This window comes from Megalops cyprinoides, chromosome 2, assembly GCF_013368585.1.
Source record: "Megalops cyprinoides isolate fMegCyp1 chromosome 2, fMegCyp1.pri, whole genome shotgun sequence".
Taxonomy (NCBI): domain Eukaryota; kingdom Metazoa; phylum Chordata; class Actinopteri; order Elopiformes; family Megalopidae; genus Megalops; species Megalops cyprinoides.
The window spans coordinates 65,312,501-65,330,000 of NC_050584.1; the positions used below are offsets into that span (position 1 = coordinate 65,312,501).

Sequence of the window (17,500 nt, forward strand, 5' to 3'; positions counted from 1 at the left end):
GAGGGGGTTTGAATTTCCAAACGTGCTTGAGTCAACACACATCCCCCCCCGGCTGTTTGCCTTCAGATGCTCTGACGTTGTGTTATCATCCACAATGTTATTTTCATACTCTCGTTAATCATTTATGCATCTCTTGGGAAAAAATTTCATTTGTATGATTGAAAAGGAGATGAAACAGGTTCTCCCATATCGAATTCAATTTTTGATCATTTCTGTCCATTATTTTTCAGACAGAATGGACTGTAAATACAGCCGTTGGTAGTGTGCAGTTGCTGTTGGCGGAATTACTCAACTCAGAATGAGGTAGTGAAACTAAGTTCAAGGGCCACTGAAGGCCCTCCAGGACCGGGGTAGAGTAGCCCTGCAGGCACTGCGGCCCTCCAGGACCAGGGTAGAGTAGCCCTGCAGACACTGCGGGCCTCCAGGACCAGTTAGCCTGTCATACAGGTCTGAGAAGCATGCTGAAGACGTGCTTTGAAATCACAAACACCTATCGAGCAGTTGCTCAATCGTTTGATTGATTGAATTAGGGTTGTGTCCCAGGAGAGGGTTCTCGGCTGTGGGAGGAAGGGGAAAGTGAAGCAGCATCTCTGTTCCCTCTCCTGATACTCCTCTCTGCCGGCCTGTGACACAGTGAGGAGGGGGGATGCCAGCTCCAGGGTCACACTCCTGTGATGGTTCCTTTGTGGGGTGATGCTCCTACTTCGGCTTCGTGCCCCCAGATTAAAGCCGGGCTTTGATGGAGCTCCCTCTCTGTCTGGGGCAAAGCCCCCACTGACTCCTGCAGCCCCGGACCCCTCTCTCTGTGAGCACATGGTTCTCATTTAACCCCGGGTTTGTACTAAGCTCTGTGGCGGGGGGGGGGGGGGAGGGGGGGGGGTGTTGTTTCTGAAATTCCTCATAGATTCCACATAGATAGATGCCCACAGGAGGTCTGTTTGAGGCCAGTAAACCTCCCTGTCATCTGTGGAATGCACAAACACATGAAGAAGTGCTATTAATGCACCGCAAACAGTGAGATAAACCAGACAAACCAGTAACTCACAAAGGCGAGGGCCACCTTCACCGTGGGAAGGTACACTTTTACTGGAAATTTGAGCAGCACGGACCTTTGGCTAGCTCACATCAACCACTAATCAGAACACAGAACAGCAACAAAAAGGCTTCTTCCCGTGCTGTTTAACAGTCAATAAGTTTCCCTATGGAAAGAAAAGGGTATATATCTGTTTTCACATGGCCTTGTCAAACTTACAAGGTTGCAGTAAGGTCCTTGAAACATGGTGCAATGTAGTCAGTGCCAAAACTGCATGTTCTTCTTAAAAAGGGTTTGCCACAGTTTCAGCGCAAACTGTGTTGCAGTGAAAGTGCAGGGTGTTGACAGCAGTAGCGATCCGGCCTGTAGGTGGCAGCGGTGAGCATGTTGTGGTGCAGCTGTGTGACGCGTCCCTCCCTCCGCCCCGCCCAGGTGACCCCTGCCCCGCGGGCCGAGTGCTAACCATGCTGCGGCAGGCGGAGCCCACCAACAGCACCCTGCACCTGGTGGCGTCGGACATGACGGAGATCATGGAGAACCTGGACACCCGTGAGCTGGGCTTCGGCGATGGCGAGGAGGTGGATATCGACGGGAACAGCGCCGGTCTCACAGGTGAGCCATCACCTGGGCTGGGGGTTAGTGAGGGGGCTTATTTAACCCACAGCTGACTTCAGCTCTGACCATATTTTAGTGGACTGGGGGTTGTTGTAATGCCTCTCAGGGGGACAGAATGTGGTGTGTGCTGGAGTACTGCGTGGATGTTAGACAGCTGCCCTGGGGTGTAGTCTCTGTGGACTGTGGAGAAGCATGTTCTGTGATAAGCTGCATACTGTGCAGGTAAAAAAGTTAATGTGCGCAGATCCCCTGATCTGTATTGTGTGTGGATAGGCTGATACACTGAGCAGTATGTGTGGGATGAGCCTTCCAAATGTCCATACAGTCTGTGCAGAATCTTCGCATTGTGACCTCACAAAGCGTGATAAAGCCCCGCCCTCTTTCCCGGCAGAACTGCGCATCCCTTTCTCTGCAGTCTACCAGACTACAGGCTTCAAGGAGGCGGATGTGAGGGTGTTCCTCAACTCTCTCCCCATCACCGCCAAAATCCTGGAGGTGGAGCGCTTCACCTCCGCGCAGGACCGCTTCAACATCACCAACCAGAGGAGCGTGTCGAAGGTCAGACAAGTCATGCGGTCCGGAATAGTGGTGTTGCTTTTGCTTTTAAAAGTTCACCTGCTATATTTCTGAAAAAATTATCACTTCTCTACCTTACTGTAGTCCTTGCGGGCTTGCTTGTCTGTGATTTTTTTTTTTTTTTTTTATTACATTTGAAGTGAAACCCAGGAAGTAGATGGGCTTTCATAGGCTTATTTATAAATGTCTTGTCTGTTCAACCAAACACTGTCCCTAGGGGAGGGAGTACACCCTTAGATTGCCTTTAAGACATATTTCATCTTGTTCATTACATATATTTAATAAGATTAAAGGTGTTATTTCATGTGACTGACTTCTGACCAGTATAATAAACCCTTGTTGAAGGCTTGTTGTTGTTGGTTTAGAAGCACTGGCATTCTCTGTGGGTCTGTGGGTACCATCTACTCGGTAGCTAATTTTTACTCGTTTATCTCCAGGTCCTCCCCGCGGTTTTTAAGATTGAGCTGAGGCACGGCAACTTCACCTGGATGGTGAAGAGGAAGGAGAAGCACTTCATGGAGCTTCACCGAGAGCTGCTGCGCTACAAGACCTTCCTGAAGATCCCTCTGCCCTCACGCAGGTGAGCCGCGCTCCCCTCTACACCTCCACACACTGACCCGCTCTCAGCCTTTGCTCAGAGCCAGCCTCCACACACTGACCGTGTCTCTCTCTCTCTGGTTGTGACCGTGTTCTCTCTCTCTCTGGTTGTAACCACGTCTGTCTCTCTGGTTGTGACCGTGTTCTCCCTCTCTCTGGTTGTAACCACGTCTGTCTCTCTGGATGTGACCGTGTTCTCTCTCTCTGGTCGTGACTGCGTTCTCCTCTCCCTCTGGTTGTGACCGTGTTCTCCTCTCTCTGCGCTGGTTGTGACCGTGTTCTCTCTCTGGTTGTGACCGTGTTCTCTTTCTAGTCGGGACCGCGTTCTCACTCTGGTCGTGACCGCGTTCTCGCTCTGGTCGTGACCGCGTTCTCGCTCTGGTCGTGACCGCGTTCTCGTCTCTCTGCAGTCACACAGTGCGGAGGCAGACGGTGAGGAGGAGCGAGGCCAGGCAGATGCCCAGCCTGCATCTGGGCGGGGGGGAGGAGCTGGTCAGAGAGGAGCAGGTGTCCAGCCGAAGGGTCAGTGTCTCTCGCCTGTCAGGGCTGAAACACACAGCAGCCCCTGGACACAGTCACCAGTCCAGGCATATTCTGTCTGAGTGACAGTGAAAAGCTGTCATCCTTTTCCATCTCTCTGGTTATCAATCTCTGAGGCAGAAATGAATTCATGAACCCATTTCATCAGCTCTACCTGCCCAGATGAGCTGGACGGTTGAAAGGTAGTGTAGGTATGGGGGGTGGGGGGCTTCTGAGCTGTTAACTCATGTCCCTCTCACCCCCTGCTCAGGTATCAATCAACCAATCACACACTAGCCCAGCAACTAGTGCACCAATCGGGCACTGGTACTGAGCCAGATCAGCCAATCACTCATTAGTGCATACCCCTGCCTCTCTCAGAAACTAGTACTGAATTTCATCCTCCAATCAGCAGTCAGTCCACAGGCCAGTGCACCAATCAGATGTTCATCCTAATACCAGTCTGCAAGATTCCAGACCACTCCACCTGAAAGAGCAATTGAACGTTTTGCTGCATGTACCCTTCACATGTCAGTCCCAAACATGCCTTTGTTCTTTTGTTTTCACAGAAACACCTTGAAGACTACTTGAATAACCTGCTAAAAATGTCAATGTACAGAAACTATCATGCCACGGTAAGTCTCATCTTTTTTTTTTTTCCTAAGTGATTAACTTGAGTCTGCGGCATCAGCGGCAGAATTATTAATGCCGTCAGAGAACTTACTGAGAAATTGTTGAAGAACCTGGGAGGATCGATGTTCTCAGCTTGAAAATAACATTGTGTAATAACTCCCTGCTTGTTGAGAGCAGTAAGCCCTCTTGAAGCCTTTGCAAAGGGCCTTATTACTCTAGAGTGCTCCTCTGAGACTACCAGGCTTTTCTTATTAATAACATACACCATTTCCCCTCCATTTGTACAGCAGGGCATATAGTATTGTGTTGGAAGTTGGTTGGCTGTCTGATGTAGTGCTGGCTGCTCTTAACCTTAAATGCACGTTTTTTCCTTTCCTTCAGATGGAGTTTATCGACGTCAGTCAGCTGTCCTTCATTCACGATCTGGGACCGAAAGGCCTGTAAGAGCGGTTAATTTCTCTGTGCACTTCATTGAGACAGACACCTTTCACACCCAGCCCGATGCCTTAGAAATCCCCCAGAGCCTGGGGTATCACCTCCCGGTCCACCCAAGCCATGCTCCGCCCCCTGCTCTTCCTCCCATCTCTCTCTCTCACTCCTGCACACCGGGCGCCCGGCCGTTCTGCTCTCACAACGCCCCTGCAACGTTGTGAGAACGTTGAGCGAGTCCCGAGTTACGGCTGCTGTCCGGGCCGCATCACTGTGGCTGAGGGTTTCTGCATTTCAGCCCTTTAAGGCCTCTGCTGGCCTAAATAATGCATCTGAAGAGCGATCGGGCTGCTTCAATATTTCATGTGGTGCTTTTTCATCTTTCATAGGGCACCTCTCACCCCCGCTCTCACACATGTACTTTATTACCCAGTCATGTTTTTGTGGGTGTATGTTTATAGTAACCTTTTGAGCGTGGTCTAGGTGTGTGGCTGTCTTTTGGTACGTGTCCTGTGTACATTCCTGTTCCTGTTCTGCGTTTGCACAGAGAGGGCATGGTGCAGAAGCGGTCGGGAGGTCATCGGATCCCGGGGTTCAACTGCTGCGGTCACAGCAAAGTGTGCTACCGCTGGTCCAAACGGTCAGTGCTGGGCTGGGCCGGGGGAACGTCTCTGTGGGGGACAGGCTTCCTCTGGTTCCCTCCTTTCTGTGCTGGGGCAGGAAGCTGTGGGAGGAGGGCGCATCTGGAAATATCTCTCTCAAATGTCCAGCTGAGGGAACATATGGAATATCTGTCTGAAACGTTTGCCAATGGAGAACATCCGGATAACATGTAGCTCTGTCTGATGCCCCAGAGTGAACATCTGAAATAACCGTGTTAGAGAACAGAACAGCTCCCCTCCCCACACACACAGAAAGAGGCACACATGTGCGCACACATGCACACACGACCTCACACCCAGCCGCACGCAACCCCACATACACACACAAACACACAGGCACAGACATATAGGAATGCACACGCATGCATGTGTAAAGCGATACATCACAGTATGCTTTGCCCTCTCCATTGAGTTAGGAATTTAAATGTTTTGTTTTTTTTTTTAGATACTTATATAACAGCACAATATTTGACAGTTACTTAAATGAACAAAAAACACATGGTGGTTGGGTTGAGTTGGTTCTGGGCCAGCAGGGTCTTTGTGTACTCATGATTCTCGTGGATTCCCTGGGTGCAATTCTTCATCCAGGTGGCTGGTGGTCAAAGACTCTTTCCTGCTGTACATGAAGCCAGACACGGGGGCCATCTCCTTCGTCCTGCTGGTGGATAAAGAGTTCAATATCAAGATGGATTCCAAAGACACGGAGACCAAACACGGTCTCCGGATCGACAACCTGTCCAGGTACTTCAGCCGCCCTGCCTCCCACCCCCCTGTAATTAGGAATCTGTCTGTAAAGGGTATGTTTTGAGTGTCAGAGTGTCCCACTCTCATACCAATAGCGAACCCCTTTATAGCGTTCCGTCATGACTTTTAAACTGTTCTCGAAGGATCGACTGTGTGTCATTGCTCCAAACTCTCTCCTAAACCTGTGTCTTAATGTCTGTAGCTAATTGCCTATGCCTATTAATTAATGCTGTATATATCCATTGTGCTTTTGCCTGAAGGGCTTTATGAACAGGACTGCACTGTGAGTGTGGAGAGCACAAGTGGTGTTTTATATGCTGGTCTGCACAGTAACATCTGATGCCCCAGAATCTTCTCTTATCGTTGACTTCAATCGCCCGAGAGTTTCCTCTCCTCAGCAACAGGAAAGATCGCATTTCCCACAAGCCCAGACAGATAGCCGTTTCTTGATATATGTCAGCTATTTTTAAATACCCCTTTTAAACTTGCCTACCCATCTTAATATTTGAGTGTTTGTTTTCTTTGAAGTTGTCCACACTGGTTGAGGCCAATGGGAACTGTCTTGACCAGTGATACCCTGTTGGCCCACAGGTGATTTGATTGGGCTTCCTTTCATTCAGCCTGCTCTAGAACCGTCATGTCGGTTCTGGGACAGGTTGCCAATGGTAACAGTCTGGGCTACTCCTCAGCTTGCCTCTGTGAACCCAGATTTTTTATATGTCATTGCATAGCATTTACAAATGTTTTCTGGCTAAATCATTAGTCCTGCTTGGTGAAATAGAACTTATTTTATTCATGTGTTTATTTATTTGTTTTTGGAGTGTTGAAGTGGGTCTGGGCACCCTGCAGCTCACCTCTTGAACCTGGAAGCCCTAAACATTGTGTACAGGATGTGGCCCTTCATGCGTACAGGAAGTGGCTCTCTGTCCTGGTGTCCTGGTGAAACGCGGGACAACCTCCTCCCACCCCCGCCACCCCCCACCCCTCCCACCCCCCCGGTGTGTCTGTGGCGCTGACGCAGCTGTGACTCTCTCTCCCGCAGGGCTCTGGTGCTGAAGTGCTCCAGCTATCGGCAGGCGCGCTGGTGGGGGCAGGCCATCGAGGACTTCGTGCAGAAACACGGGAAGGCCTTCCTGAGGGACCATCGCTTCGGCTCCTTCGCCCGAGAGGAGTTCAACATCCCGGCCAAATGGTAACAGCGGCGGGCGAACATTTTTCCAACGCTTCTTAAAGTCTCGGCACACAGAAGAGGAGTACTGTCGCACAAACTGTGTGTCATGGCTTATTTCATTATGTGAAGTTCTGCATTTTATGCATTTCACTGCATTCAGTCAGTGGGCTCATGGTGTCACTTATTTTGTATAAAGATAAAAAATGATGGTGCTCAGACTAGGAATACAATTTATACCGTACACCACAGTATTTTATTTCATTTTGCTGGTGTCAATATTTTTTCAGTTAGCAGGCATTGGACAAAACATTTCTGAGCTGGTCAGTTGAAAGAATCAGAAGCTGGTTAATTGAACAAAAACATCGCTGAAATCCATAGCATTGAAGACAGAGAGGAGGAAAGGTTCTATGAACTGTACTGAGATATCAGTGTGTCATCTGTCCCCTATAGTGTTCTTTGTTTCTGTTAATCACGGTAACAAAGTATTCAAACAGTCATTCCCCTAATTGGTCATTCTTTTCACAACCATCTATTCAAATAATATAAACCAGGTTAAACCATGGTCACTGCCTTGGGGAAAGACCTGGGGTTGGTTTCGTGAGTATGGGCACTCAGAGCTAGCTGCATTTTCACATCAAGGGAAAGCTCTCTTTCCGAGGGAGTGAGACCACAGATTATCCACAGGATCTGTCCTTGTGCCAGACTGGCTGAACTGGTTTGGAAAACCCCCGGGGGGGGGGGGGGGGTTCTGTCTGTGCTTTTCTGGTGGTCAGCCATTGTAGGTCCAGCAACATGGAGAACAGGTAGTGGGTAGGGTCACAACTACTCAATGACATGCTCAGGAGGCCCCTGGTATCAACTAATAGCCACTCAGCACACTGTCTGCCTGCATTCACTCTTGAGGGTGGATAGATGTGAACCCTGATGTCAGACATGGCGGAGCAGGTATTGTCCTTGTTAGCATTGATGTGTTGCATGTATCGTCCATCTGCTAATCTTTCTATCAGTTCCATGAAGTACGATCGACCTGCCAGCAGTTACTGTTGGCTCATTTAATTAACGAGTCCACTGATGTCTGTGTCAAACTGATTTTTGCAACCAGCTGCTTCTGAAAAGAAGCTGAGCTCCTCCATCGTTCTGAGTCCTGTGGAAAAATTTTGTTGATCTAAGAATCTGTAACGTTATCATCATTCATTTCCTCGGCCGACACCCTTTTCCAGAGCAATTTGCAGAGCATACTTTCACTGAAGCAATTTAGGTCAATTACCTCATTCTCAAGACTACAGGGGCATTGCCCCACCTGGGAATCAAACCTGAGGTCTTCTGGTTATAAGCCCTGTTCTGGGTTGTATCTTGATGTTGCCACACCCCCTCTGTGATAAGGCAGACGTGACTGGGTGGAAGTTTTCACTTGGCAACAGAGGGAGCGGAAGAAACTGGGTCTGATCTCATCTTACGGTCGGCTCAGTCTGAGGAATGTGATAGCGTTTATGATCGTCGATCCTTCAGCCTGAGGAATGTGATAGCGTTTATGATCGTCGATCCTTCAGCCTGAGGAGAGTGGTCTAGCTCACAAGTGCTGCTCGTTCCGAATGTGGACCCACGGTTGCGTTTAATTTTCTCTCTCAGAAAGGTAACTAACTTACCTTTAATATTCAACATCTGTGTTTCTGTAGGAGTTTGAAATTATTTTTTTTTAGAGTTTCCTGGATTTTTTTTTGTTTTGTTGCTGTTTGAAAAAACAGATGGACCCCATGGAGTATGTTTTTGTTTGGACACATCCAGTAATTTGCCCTCAGATGGCTGTTTGGAAAATGCTTTGTTAGTCCAACCAACCAAATGCTTTCCCTGGATTCAGATTTGTTCTCAGGCCCCTAGGTGTGCGCTCAGATTGCAAACGACGGTGTCTTCTTACAGGTATGTTAATGGGAAGACCTACATGGAGGACGTGGCCAACGCACTAGAAGAAGCTAAGGAGGAAATCTTCATCACAGACTGGTGGTATGTCTAAATATAAATTTATCCAGATAACTTTGGCCTAAAGTAACTGCACACAAAAGTGCACCCCCCCCCCCCACCTCCCCCACCCTGACAGAGTGGTGCTCCATCACAGGGCTGTTACCCACAATGCATTTCTTCCCTGCTGGCAGCCAAATGGAGAAACAAAAACTACACTGTGGTTTTACCCGGCTGCTTGTGTACGGGAAGACACCAGCCACAGCCACCACTGATCAGCAGCAGCCCTGAGAGCTGACGTGTGGTTTACCTTTCAGATATCAGCAACATGCAAATACAGGAAACATGTTTTGCATGTCTCACATAAACCATCAACCGGTCACTTTCTAAACAGTGGCTTTTATTTTGCTGAAGAACCAGCAGCGTTCTTTATAAATCCCATAAAGGGTATGGTATTGCTTGTGTAAGTCAGCCTGTGTACCTGACTTACCTGTGTAAGTCAGTCAAAGTTTAAACAGCAAGTATTCTGCCCGTTTGGAGTTTAGGCTGAACTCTGGTATACGTAGTTCATGTTGAGGACATCCATTCTTCCCACTGAAAGGCAACAGCTGTCCCTGGGCTGGAGTGCCTCAAACAGCAGTGTGAACACAGTCAAGCAATAAGCTATCTTTGTTTTGCTGTTACCTTGTTTCCTTGTTCCACCTTGTTCCAGCAGAATCAGCGCCCCCCACTGGACGGGGTTTACATTGTTCAACCTGCCAGGATTGTGGGGAAAAAAACATTAAGGAATGAGGCTCAAAATGTGATTTGGTGGGGGCTCGAAAGGGTGGCTCGGAGTGTGCCTCAGGGCTATGTGGGGGTCAAACAGATCCATTACCCAGTTAGCCAGCTGACCCCGTATTCAGTTTCCATTGGCTTGTCTTCGGTGTTAAAAACCCCAGTCTGAGGAATCTGTGTTCTCCCAGCAAGAGTGTGGAAGTGCATGGAGTCATTATTACATGCATACTGAATCCTCTGTCCAAACGGGAGGTACATCATAGGATTGCATTAGCAGCAGTAGCTGCAGCCGTGTGGCGTATTGGTAAGGAGCAGGGCCTGTAACCGAAAGGTTGTTGGTTCAAATCCTACTACTGTTGTTCCTTTGGGCAAGGTAGTCACCTTACAATTACCATAGTAAAATATACAGCGGTATAAATGGATAAAACCTATGTAAGGTTTGCTGTCTTGCTGATGATGTGATGAGTGTTTCCCTCTACAATGATGTTGTTGGTTTTTCCCCTTTTCCCTGGCTGATGATGTCATGGATTTTTCCCTGGTTGGTGATGTCATGAATGTGTTTTTTTTGCTGCAGGCTGAGCCCTGAGATCTTTCTAAAGAGGCCTGTGGTGGAAGGCAACCGCTGGAGGCTGGACTGCATTCTCAAACGCAAGGCGGTAAGTGTCAGCACTGCTGCAGGGCCACACACACACACACACACACTCATACATACACACATATATACATACACACAGGCGCGCGCGCGCACACACACACACACACACATATATACATTCTTATATATACACACACACACTCATACATACACACATATATACATACACGCACGTGCACACACACATATACATACACACACACTCACACACACACACACACACACGTACATACACATGCACACACATACATACATACACAAATACTCATACATACACGCACATACTCATGCACACACACACAGGCATAGGCTTGCCATGCTAGTGGATCACCTAAGAAACAGTCATGGCACAGAGCTGTTACCCATAATCCACTTCTTTGCAGGATGAGGATAATCAGGGTGCCAGTCAGCACCATTGCTTGTCTCTGTTCTGTAGGACCCATAATTCTCCTCTGCTGTTATGATGGGTCCAGACCTTTGGCAGGTCAAATGAACTGCTATTAGGACAAGGAGAAAAGTCCCCCTCGTCCGCTACACCTCTCAGAGGTTTCATTCCAGTTGTCATCGTTGGACAGCAATTCACCTCTGTCTCTTAACTTCAGTTTGTTAAGTGTTCCCTTTCCCTGAAAGAGGAGAGACTTGAAGGAGGCGAGATTTCACACCTCGGTGTGCACAATCCAGACATCCCAATCCAACAAATCTGAATCCAGATACTAACGGACATTCACCTGTGAATATGACCTGAGGGTAGATGTACCTGACCCACTGGAGCAGAGGACGTGGGCAGTGCTGACTCATGCAGACTCTGGACCTTCTTTAATCCCCTCCCTTTGGACTGATTAATTAGATACAGCTACACGTGCCAGCATGGGTGTAGATAGGATTGGTTCCTAAAGCGCTTGTCCGTGGACATGTGCTTGTTTTTCAGGGGACGTGCACTAGCTGTTATTTCTCAGTGAGAGAACATCCCTAGCTAATGCTGTATGCTAAACAGTGTTAGCGAGATAGTGAAGGTTAATACAGCACACCTGGAAATATAATGTTCAGTGTTGAATTGATTTAAGGAAACCTCTCTGTCCATTGGTGCATTGATTAAAGAATATTCTGTATTCATTTGTGTATTACAACTGGGTTTCCCTTGTGCATTAGTGTATTCATTGAGTATTCATTCAGTGAGTTTCCTCAGTGATGAATCTCCCCAATAGTGGCATATTTCCTAACCCTCTCTGGTGGCTTATTTCTGAATGAATCTCCTCCACACAGTGGTGTACTCTCAGTGTTCTCCTGTCCCCATAGCAACAAGGTGTGCGTATCTTCGTGATGCTTTACAAGGAGGTGGAGTTGGCCCTGGGGATCAACAGCGGCTACAGCAAGAGGACTCTAAGGCACCTGCACGCCAACATCAAGGTACTGACCTCACCTTTAGGAACAGGCTGAACTACAGCCACCCCAACACCCAGGATGGGCTGAGCCAGAGATACTGAGTGTGCGTGAGTATGCGTGAGTGTGTGTGTGTGTCTGTGCGTGTGTGTGTGTTTGAGTGTGCATGAGTTTGTGTTTTAGTGTGTGTGAGTGTGAGTATATGATCGTTTATGTGTGTTCACAAATATGTGAGAATATACATGTGACTGTATTAGTCTGTATGTTTAAAAATGTACATATGTGTTGACGCACACCATAGTGTATGTGTCTGTGTATTTGTCTTTGCGTCTGTGTGTATCAAGTGTGTACTCTGCATGCTTGGGTGTGTTTTTGTTTGTGAGTGTGTGTGTCGGTGTGTACCTGTGTGAGTACGTGTGAACGCACAGCTGTGTAACGGGGGCGTTTTCTCCAGGTGATGAGACACCCTGACCACGTCTCCTCCTCCGTCTACCTGTGGGCGCACCACGAGAAGATCATCGTCATCGACCAATCGGTGGCCTTCGTGGGCGGGATCGACCTGGCGTACGGTCGCTGGGACGACCGGGAGCATCGTCTGACAGACGTGGGGAGTGTCACGCGCTCGGCGGCCGTGGCGGTGGAGCAGGTGAGAGACAGAGGAGACACTATGGCATAGCACACTTACCCACCTGTATGAATGGGCGTGGCCAAGCAGAGCACCTGCAGGTATGATTTATAAAGCCTGTATCTGCTGTGTTAAACCAAAAAAAACCTGCCACAACTGGCGTGGCAAGACGGGCAGGTCAGAAATTCAGCCAGCAGAATAAGATGAATGATCCCCCTTTGGCTGTTTAATACAGTGCCTGCTTAGATTACCTGATCACACATTATAGAGTTGTATAACTACAGTCAGGCCTGTCAAACCCATACCTCCCAGTCCTCAGACTTAGTGCTCCGTGCTTCACTGTCTCACTGGACAGAGGACCTTGGCTGGATCACAAGACCTTATCCGAGACAGGTTCTGCTTCGGTCCCTGGCCGGGTCGTACCAGAGGCTCTACAAATCACAGCATTAACAGCAGTGGATTGTGGGTGATTTTCCCGCGACAGACTGCCGTTTGGTCCAGTGGTAACTTGTCCGTCTCCTGCTTCACGCCACAGACATGGCGAAAAGCTAAGATGGCTCTGCCATAGCTGGCAGCTCTGTGCCCCCCCTGACTGTGTGACGGAGCTGCCCTCTCGCCCCGGTGTAGGGTTCCAGCCACGTTACTGTAGACTCCGTTTTAATGCTTAATAATTGATATGAGAGGGGAAAAAAAGAGAAGAGGTCAGGGAGAGCAGGACTTGCAAATGCACTGGGAGATGACTGAAGCGGTGAAAAGGAAAGTCGCTTGGAGGCGCGGCAGTGAATGGAGCATCCAGGAACTTACCATGTGGAAGATTTACTGTCGTTACATTGATTTTTTTTTTTTTTTGGTCATTGTGAAAGTTATTAACCATTCATGGTGTTATGCTGTTGGCACATGAAAATAAAGTAAAATAAAATATAATAACAATAATAATAATAAGTAGGAAATCCAGAATATCAGACAGAATTTACTGCATACAGTTCTGAATGTTTATAAATTCATATGTGTGTTTTTATTCATATATTGTATATTGCCAAATTATATAGACATATTATTCAATGAAAAAAATGTGCAAAATGTGCAAAAATGTCATATATGAAAGTGTCAGCCATCGACATTTTTTGTATTTGCGCTTTTTAATGCTTTAATGAATCTTAGATTGTCCTGTCAAATAAGCAAACTGAAATGATTTTATCTTTCTTTCTGCAGGCAGGTTTGGAAGGTGTCCCTCCGGTTGCAGGGGTCCCTGTCAACGAGAGCCCTGCTGTGCCTCAGAGTAACGGGCGCGGCGGGGGGCCCGCGGACTCGGGGGACCAGCCCAAACTGAAGGGGATGGGGAAGGGTCACAAGTCCCGGTTCAGCTTCCACCGACACCTCCACAGGCACGGGCTGCACCATGCAGACAGCACAAGCAGTGTAGACAGCACCGAGGAGAGTGAGTCTCACACACACACACACTACACACACACACACACACACAACACACACACACACACTAAACGCTACAGACACCCTACAAACATACATACTACACACACCCTATATACATTAGAGACATTGCACAGACTACACACAGACACACGCAGACACATACATACAGATACACACACACACACACACACACACACACACACACATGGTAAAGCAATGGAACACTTTTCATCATTTATTAATATTATGTGGTGTGTCTATTATAAAATGACTTTATATGATATATGGTATCTGTTGAACAAATGTACTACCTAAACCATTTAAGTGTTGTCTCAACATAATTAAACATTGTGGCTACCTGAAAATTTTTATCAGCCAAGTGTGTGGAGCTTAAGCAGGAATTCGTCCAACCAGACACTGTCTCTGGGTTGGCTCTCAGAAAACACCTCCTAGGTACCATTTGAAAGAAGATGGGTCTTTAGGTCCTCTGCTGTTGACACTGTGAAAGGGAAACTAAGAGCATTTCACACTCTACACTAACCGGTGTCTTACGGTGTCTAACGAACTAACCCCCATTAAGGCAGCGTCTTAACTAACTCCACTGTCGCTATGGTGATCTAACACTGCTTCCCCGGCTCACTTTAAGCGCGGTGGTGAAACGGCTCTCCTGCGGGGCGGGGCCTGGCCTCACGTGCTAACGCGGAGGTACTCAAATTGTTTACACAGCTGTTTGAGGGGCAGAGATACAGTCTTCCGCCGCGACCCTCCTGGCACCAGCGGGGCTGAAAAGGAGCGGTAGGTCAGCTAAAATAGCTCTGTGTTTCATGACCGTTTGAGTTGGAGCGGAAAAAATGCAAAAAAAAAATCACCCTTACCTCAAACCGCTGCTTTGTATGGCAGTGGAGAGGCCATTTTCATTATCTGAATTATTCAAATAAACCGCCAGAGGCTTGTCCCCTTTCAGGTGAATGCTAATGTCACTGTTAACGTAGCGTTACTTTGAGCGGACTAGTTTCAGAGACGATGCTCGCCAAAAAGCGTGCTAGAGAGCCAGGCGACAGGATAGCCCAGTTGGCAGGGGAGGTTGGGCACTGGCTGTGGGGCAAGGGAGGGGTGGGGCATATTTTAAAATGCACCAACCCTTTGCAGGTTGGTCTAATACCACTGGCAGCCAACAGAATTTAATCCTGGGTAGAGGGGCGGAGCTGAGGGCGACCCCTTCCGCGGGGCTGTCCCAGGCGGGTGAGTGACGCTCGCACCCTACGCGACGAGCGGCGGGGGGGTTAACCGCTGGACAGCTCAGCTACTCTGCTCCTTCTGTGTGTGGTGCTGTAGCTTTGCTTTTGGCTCTCTTGGCAGACCCACAGTGAGAGAGCACTCTGCCAGAGCATTTTTTCCCTTATTCTAGTTTCTAGTTTTTGTTCTTTTTTTTTTTAGTTGCCAATTGGTCTCAGATGCCAGATACCACACAGAAAGAGAGAGAGAGAGAGGGAAGCAAAGAGACCCGTCAGAGATCCTGGTTCCTCTTCACATCCTGCTCTGGGTGTGGGCTGGACTCAGAGCTCTGCTTCACAGAGCAGAGGGTTGTGGGTCTTTGAGGAGACCTCTTCTCGGCTGTGTTCACAGCAACGTTTGAAATCTCTCAATTCACTGTGATATATAATATATATTTAATACATGCAGCCATTAAATACAATTGAAAACATGCGAAATTAATTAGAAGATATTCCATGAAATGATGGCCTAAACCAGGGGTGGCCAACCCTGTCCTGGAGAGCCACTTGTCCTGCATGTTTTAGATCTCTCCCTGCTCCAACACAGCTGATTCAAATGACCAGTTTGTTATTCAGCAGCTTCAGGAGTTCATAACGAGTTGATCATTTGAATCAGCTGTGTTGGAGCAGGGAGAGATCTAAAACATGCAGGACAAGTGGCCCTCCAGGAGAGGGTTGGCCACCCCTGGCCTAAAGGAAGATGAAATTTAGGGTGGAAGCATTTCAAAGCAGGGCCTCGTCGAGGATGCAAACCTGCAACCTCTACATTTGAGGATCGGTTCCTTACCCAGCCAGGCGACACAGTCACCCCTCTGCCACACCGCCATGCATGTGAGCCCGTTGGCTGATAACCACAGCAATACTTATCACTGCTGGCAGAGACAGGGGTTTGACTTTAGCAGCACTGTGACGGGATGAGTAAGTAACTATTAATGACAACCTATGAAAGGGCAGAAATACTTCCAGTGTCTCCGGTTGGCTGTTGAAAGGAGACTGTTTGCCCAGAAGGGGTACTCTCATAACAAACCACACTAATACTGTCATCCTACTGATTTTGACTCTGACTGAGGCCTGAATAGCTCTGCTAATGATGTCGACTAACACCACCCTGTAATCCTATGACTGATCATTTAATCAAACTGGCCTGCAGTTTTCAGATCTGAGGCTTGGCATTTGGCAGCTGTAACCATTTCAGATTCGTAAATCAGAATGTCATTTTTATTTCCTTGTACCTGTGAATGTTTTCCTGCAAAAGTGCAGGGACATCTCTCACTGAGCGTCTGTTGCTAAACCAACTATGTGTGTGTGTGTTTGTGTGTGTGTGTGTGTGCGTGTGTGTGTGTGTTTGTGTGTGTGTGTGTGTGCGTGTGTGTGTGTGTGCACATGCGTGTGTGTGTGTGCACGTGTGTGTGTGCACGTGCGTGTGTGTGTGTGTGTGTGTGCACGTGCGTGTGTGTGTGTGTGTGTGTGTGTGTGTTTTGAATACTGCCTTGTGTGAAAAGAAAGACACCCAAGCCAGTGAAAGTGAAAGTGTTCCTCCCTAGAGCCTCGTGCTTCCAGTTTGTGTTGGCCTGGCCGTCTTTGTTTCTGTTAAGCCATGCGTGCTGAAAGCACATCTTATCATTTGCATCTTTGCAGTGGAATTAAAATCAGCTGACTAGAGGTGTTCTGTTCTTTCCAGGGTCTGAACTGCTCGTTCAGTAAATACATTTACCCAATTACCATTCAGCAGTTTCACAGTCTTGCTGCTATGCTGTTGCATGTTTGTTAAAAATATATTTTGCAGCTGGGGCATTGGAAATAGCCTAAGGTATCTGCATAGCCTTGAGTTGGGCTTGTGCCTGAACTATAAGATAGCAAGTTTGCCCCCGCCTCTCTGAGCTTGTCTAGTTTGGCCTGGCTGATCCTGTACCTCTGCGCTCAGCTGTTTTGTCCTGTGGGATGTCCCTGCTGAGCGATTCCTTATGCAGTATTTGCCCTGATGTCCTCAATCGGGGCACCTGTGTCTGTGAAACGCAGTTGAAACAAAGGCTAAATTAGAATAGCATACCGTCCAGTGGTCTTTATTTCTTCTGCTGTGGAATGCATCGCAAACTCGGCTCTCTCTCCAACCTGTTGCTGGTAATCTGGACCCACTCTGAAATTTTCATCATGCTGCTCCCTTTTCTGTCCAGCATAGCTTTGCTGTGGCTGCTCGCAGATGGCTTTAACATTGGCCTTACTCTACTACAATGGAGCGATGGAGAGTTGCTCCCCCGGCAGAAGGATAGAGGCATTAGATCCCTCTGTGGCTTGGGAATGCGGGGCTGTTGCTGATGAGAGTGGAGAACTGGGGGGGGGGGATGGGATGTGTGGGGGGTGCTTGTGCGGGAGTAACGGGGTGTCTCTGCACCCCCTCACAGAGTCAGGGTCTCAGCAGA

The 17,500-nt window shown here is 48.1% G+C and overlaps 1 protein-coding gene across 3 annotated transcripts in view; it reads left to right on the forward strand.

The window, feature by feature from the left end:
- The window catches only part of LOC118772688 (phospholipase D1-like), a 57,597-nt gene that overhangs the window by 20,710 nt on the left and 19,387 nt on the right, over positions 1-17,500 (forward strand). For 2 of the 3 annotated variants that reach the window (XM_036521232.1, XM_036521233.1), the window contains exons 2-16: positions 1,466-1,645; positions 2,040-2,206; positions 2,662-2,804; positions 3,232-3,343; positions 3,910-3,975; positions 4,355-4,413; positions 4,950-5,042; positions 5,653-5,805; positions 6,851-7,000; positions 8,897-8,980; positions 10,287-10,368; positions 11,664-11,774; positions 12,202-12,393; positions 13,585-13,810; positions 17,483-17,500. The exon at positions 17,483-17,500 is cut by the window's right edge and continues 111 nt beyond it. In XM_036521232.1, the coding sequence (XP_036377125.1) occupies positions 1,498-1,645; positions 2,040-2,206; positions 2,662-2,804; positions 3,232-3,343; positions 3,910-3,975; positions 4,355-4,413; positions 4,950-5,042; positions 5,653-5,805; positions 6,851-7,000; positions 8,897-8,980; positions 10,287-10,368; positions 11,664-11,774; positions 12,202-12,393; positions 13,585-13,810; positions 17,483-17,500 (1,804 nt within the window). In that variant the 5' untranslated portion in view covers positions 1,466-1,497. Of the gene's footprint in view, positions 1-1,465; positions 1,646-2,039; positions 2,207-2,661; positions 2,805-3,231; positions 3,344-3,909; positions 3,976-4,354; positions 4,414-4,949; positions 5,043-5,652; positions 5,806-6,850; positions 7,001-8,896; positions 8,981-10,286; positions 10,369-11,663; positions 11,775-12,201; positions 12,394-13,584; positions 13,811-14,955; positions 15,049-17,482 lie in introns of all 3 variants that reach the window. The other variant, XM_036521234.1, reaches the window with a different exon arrangement.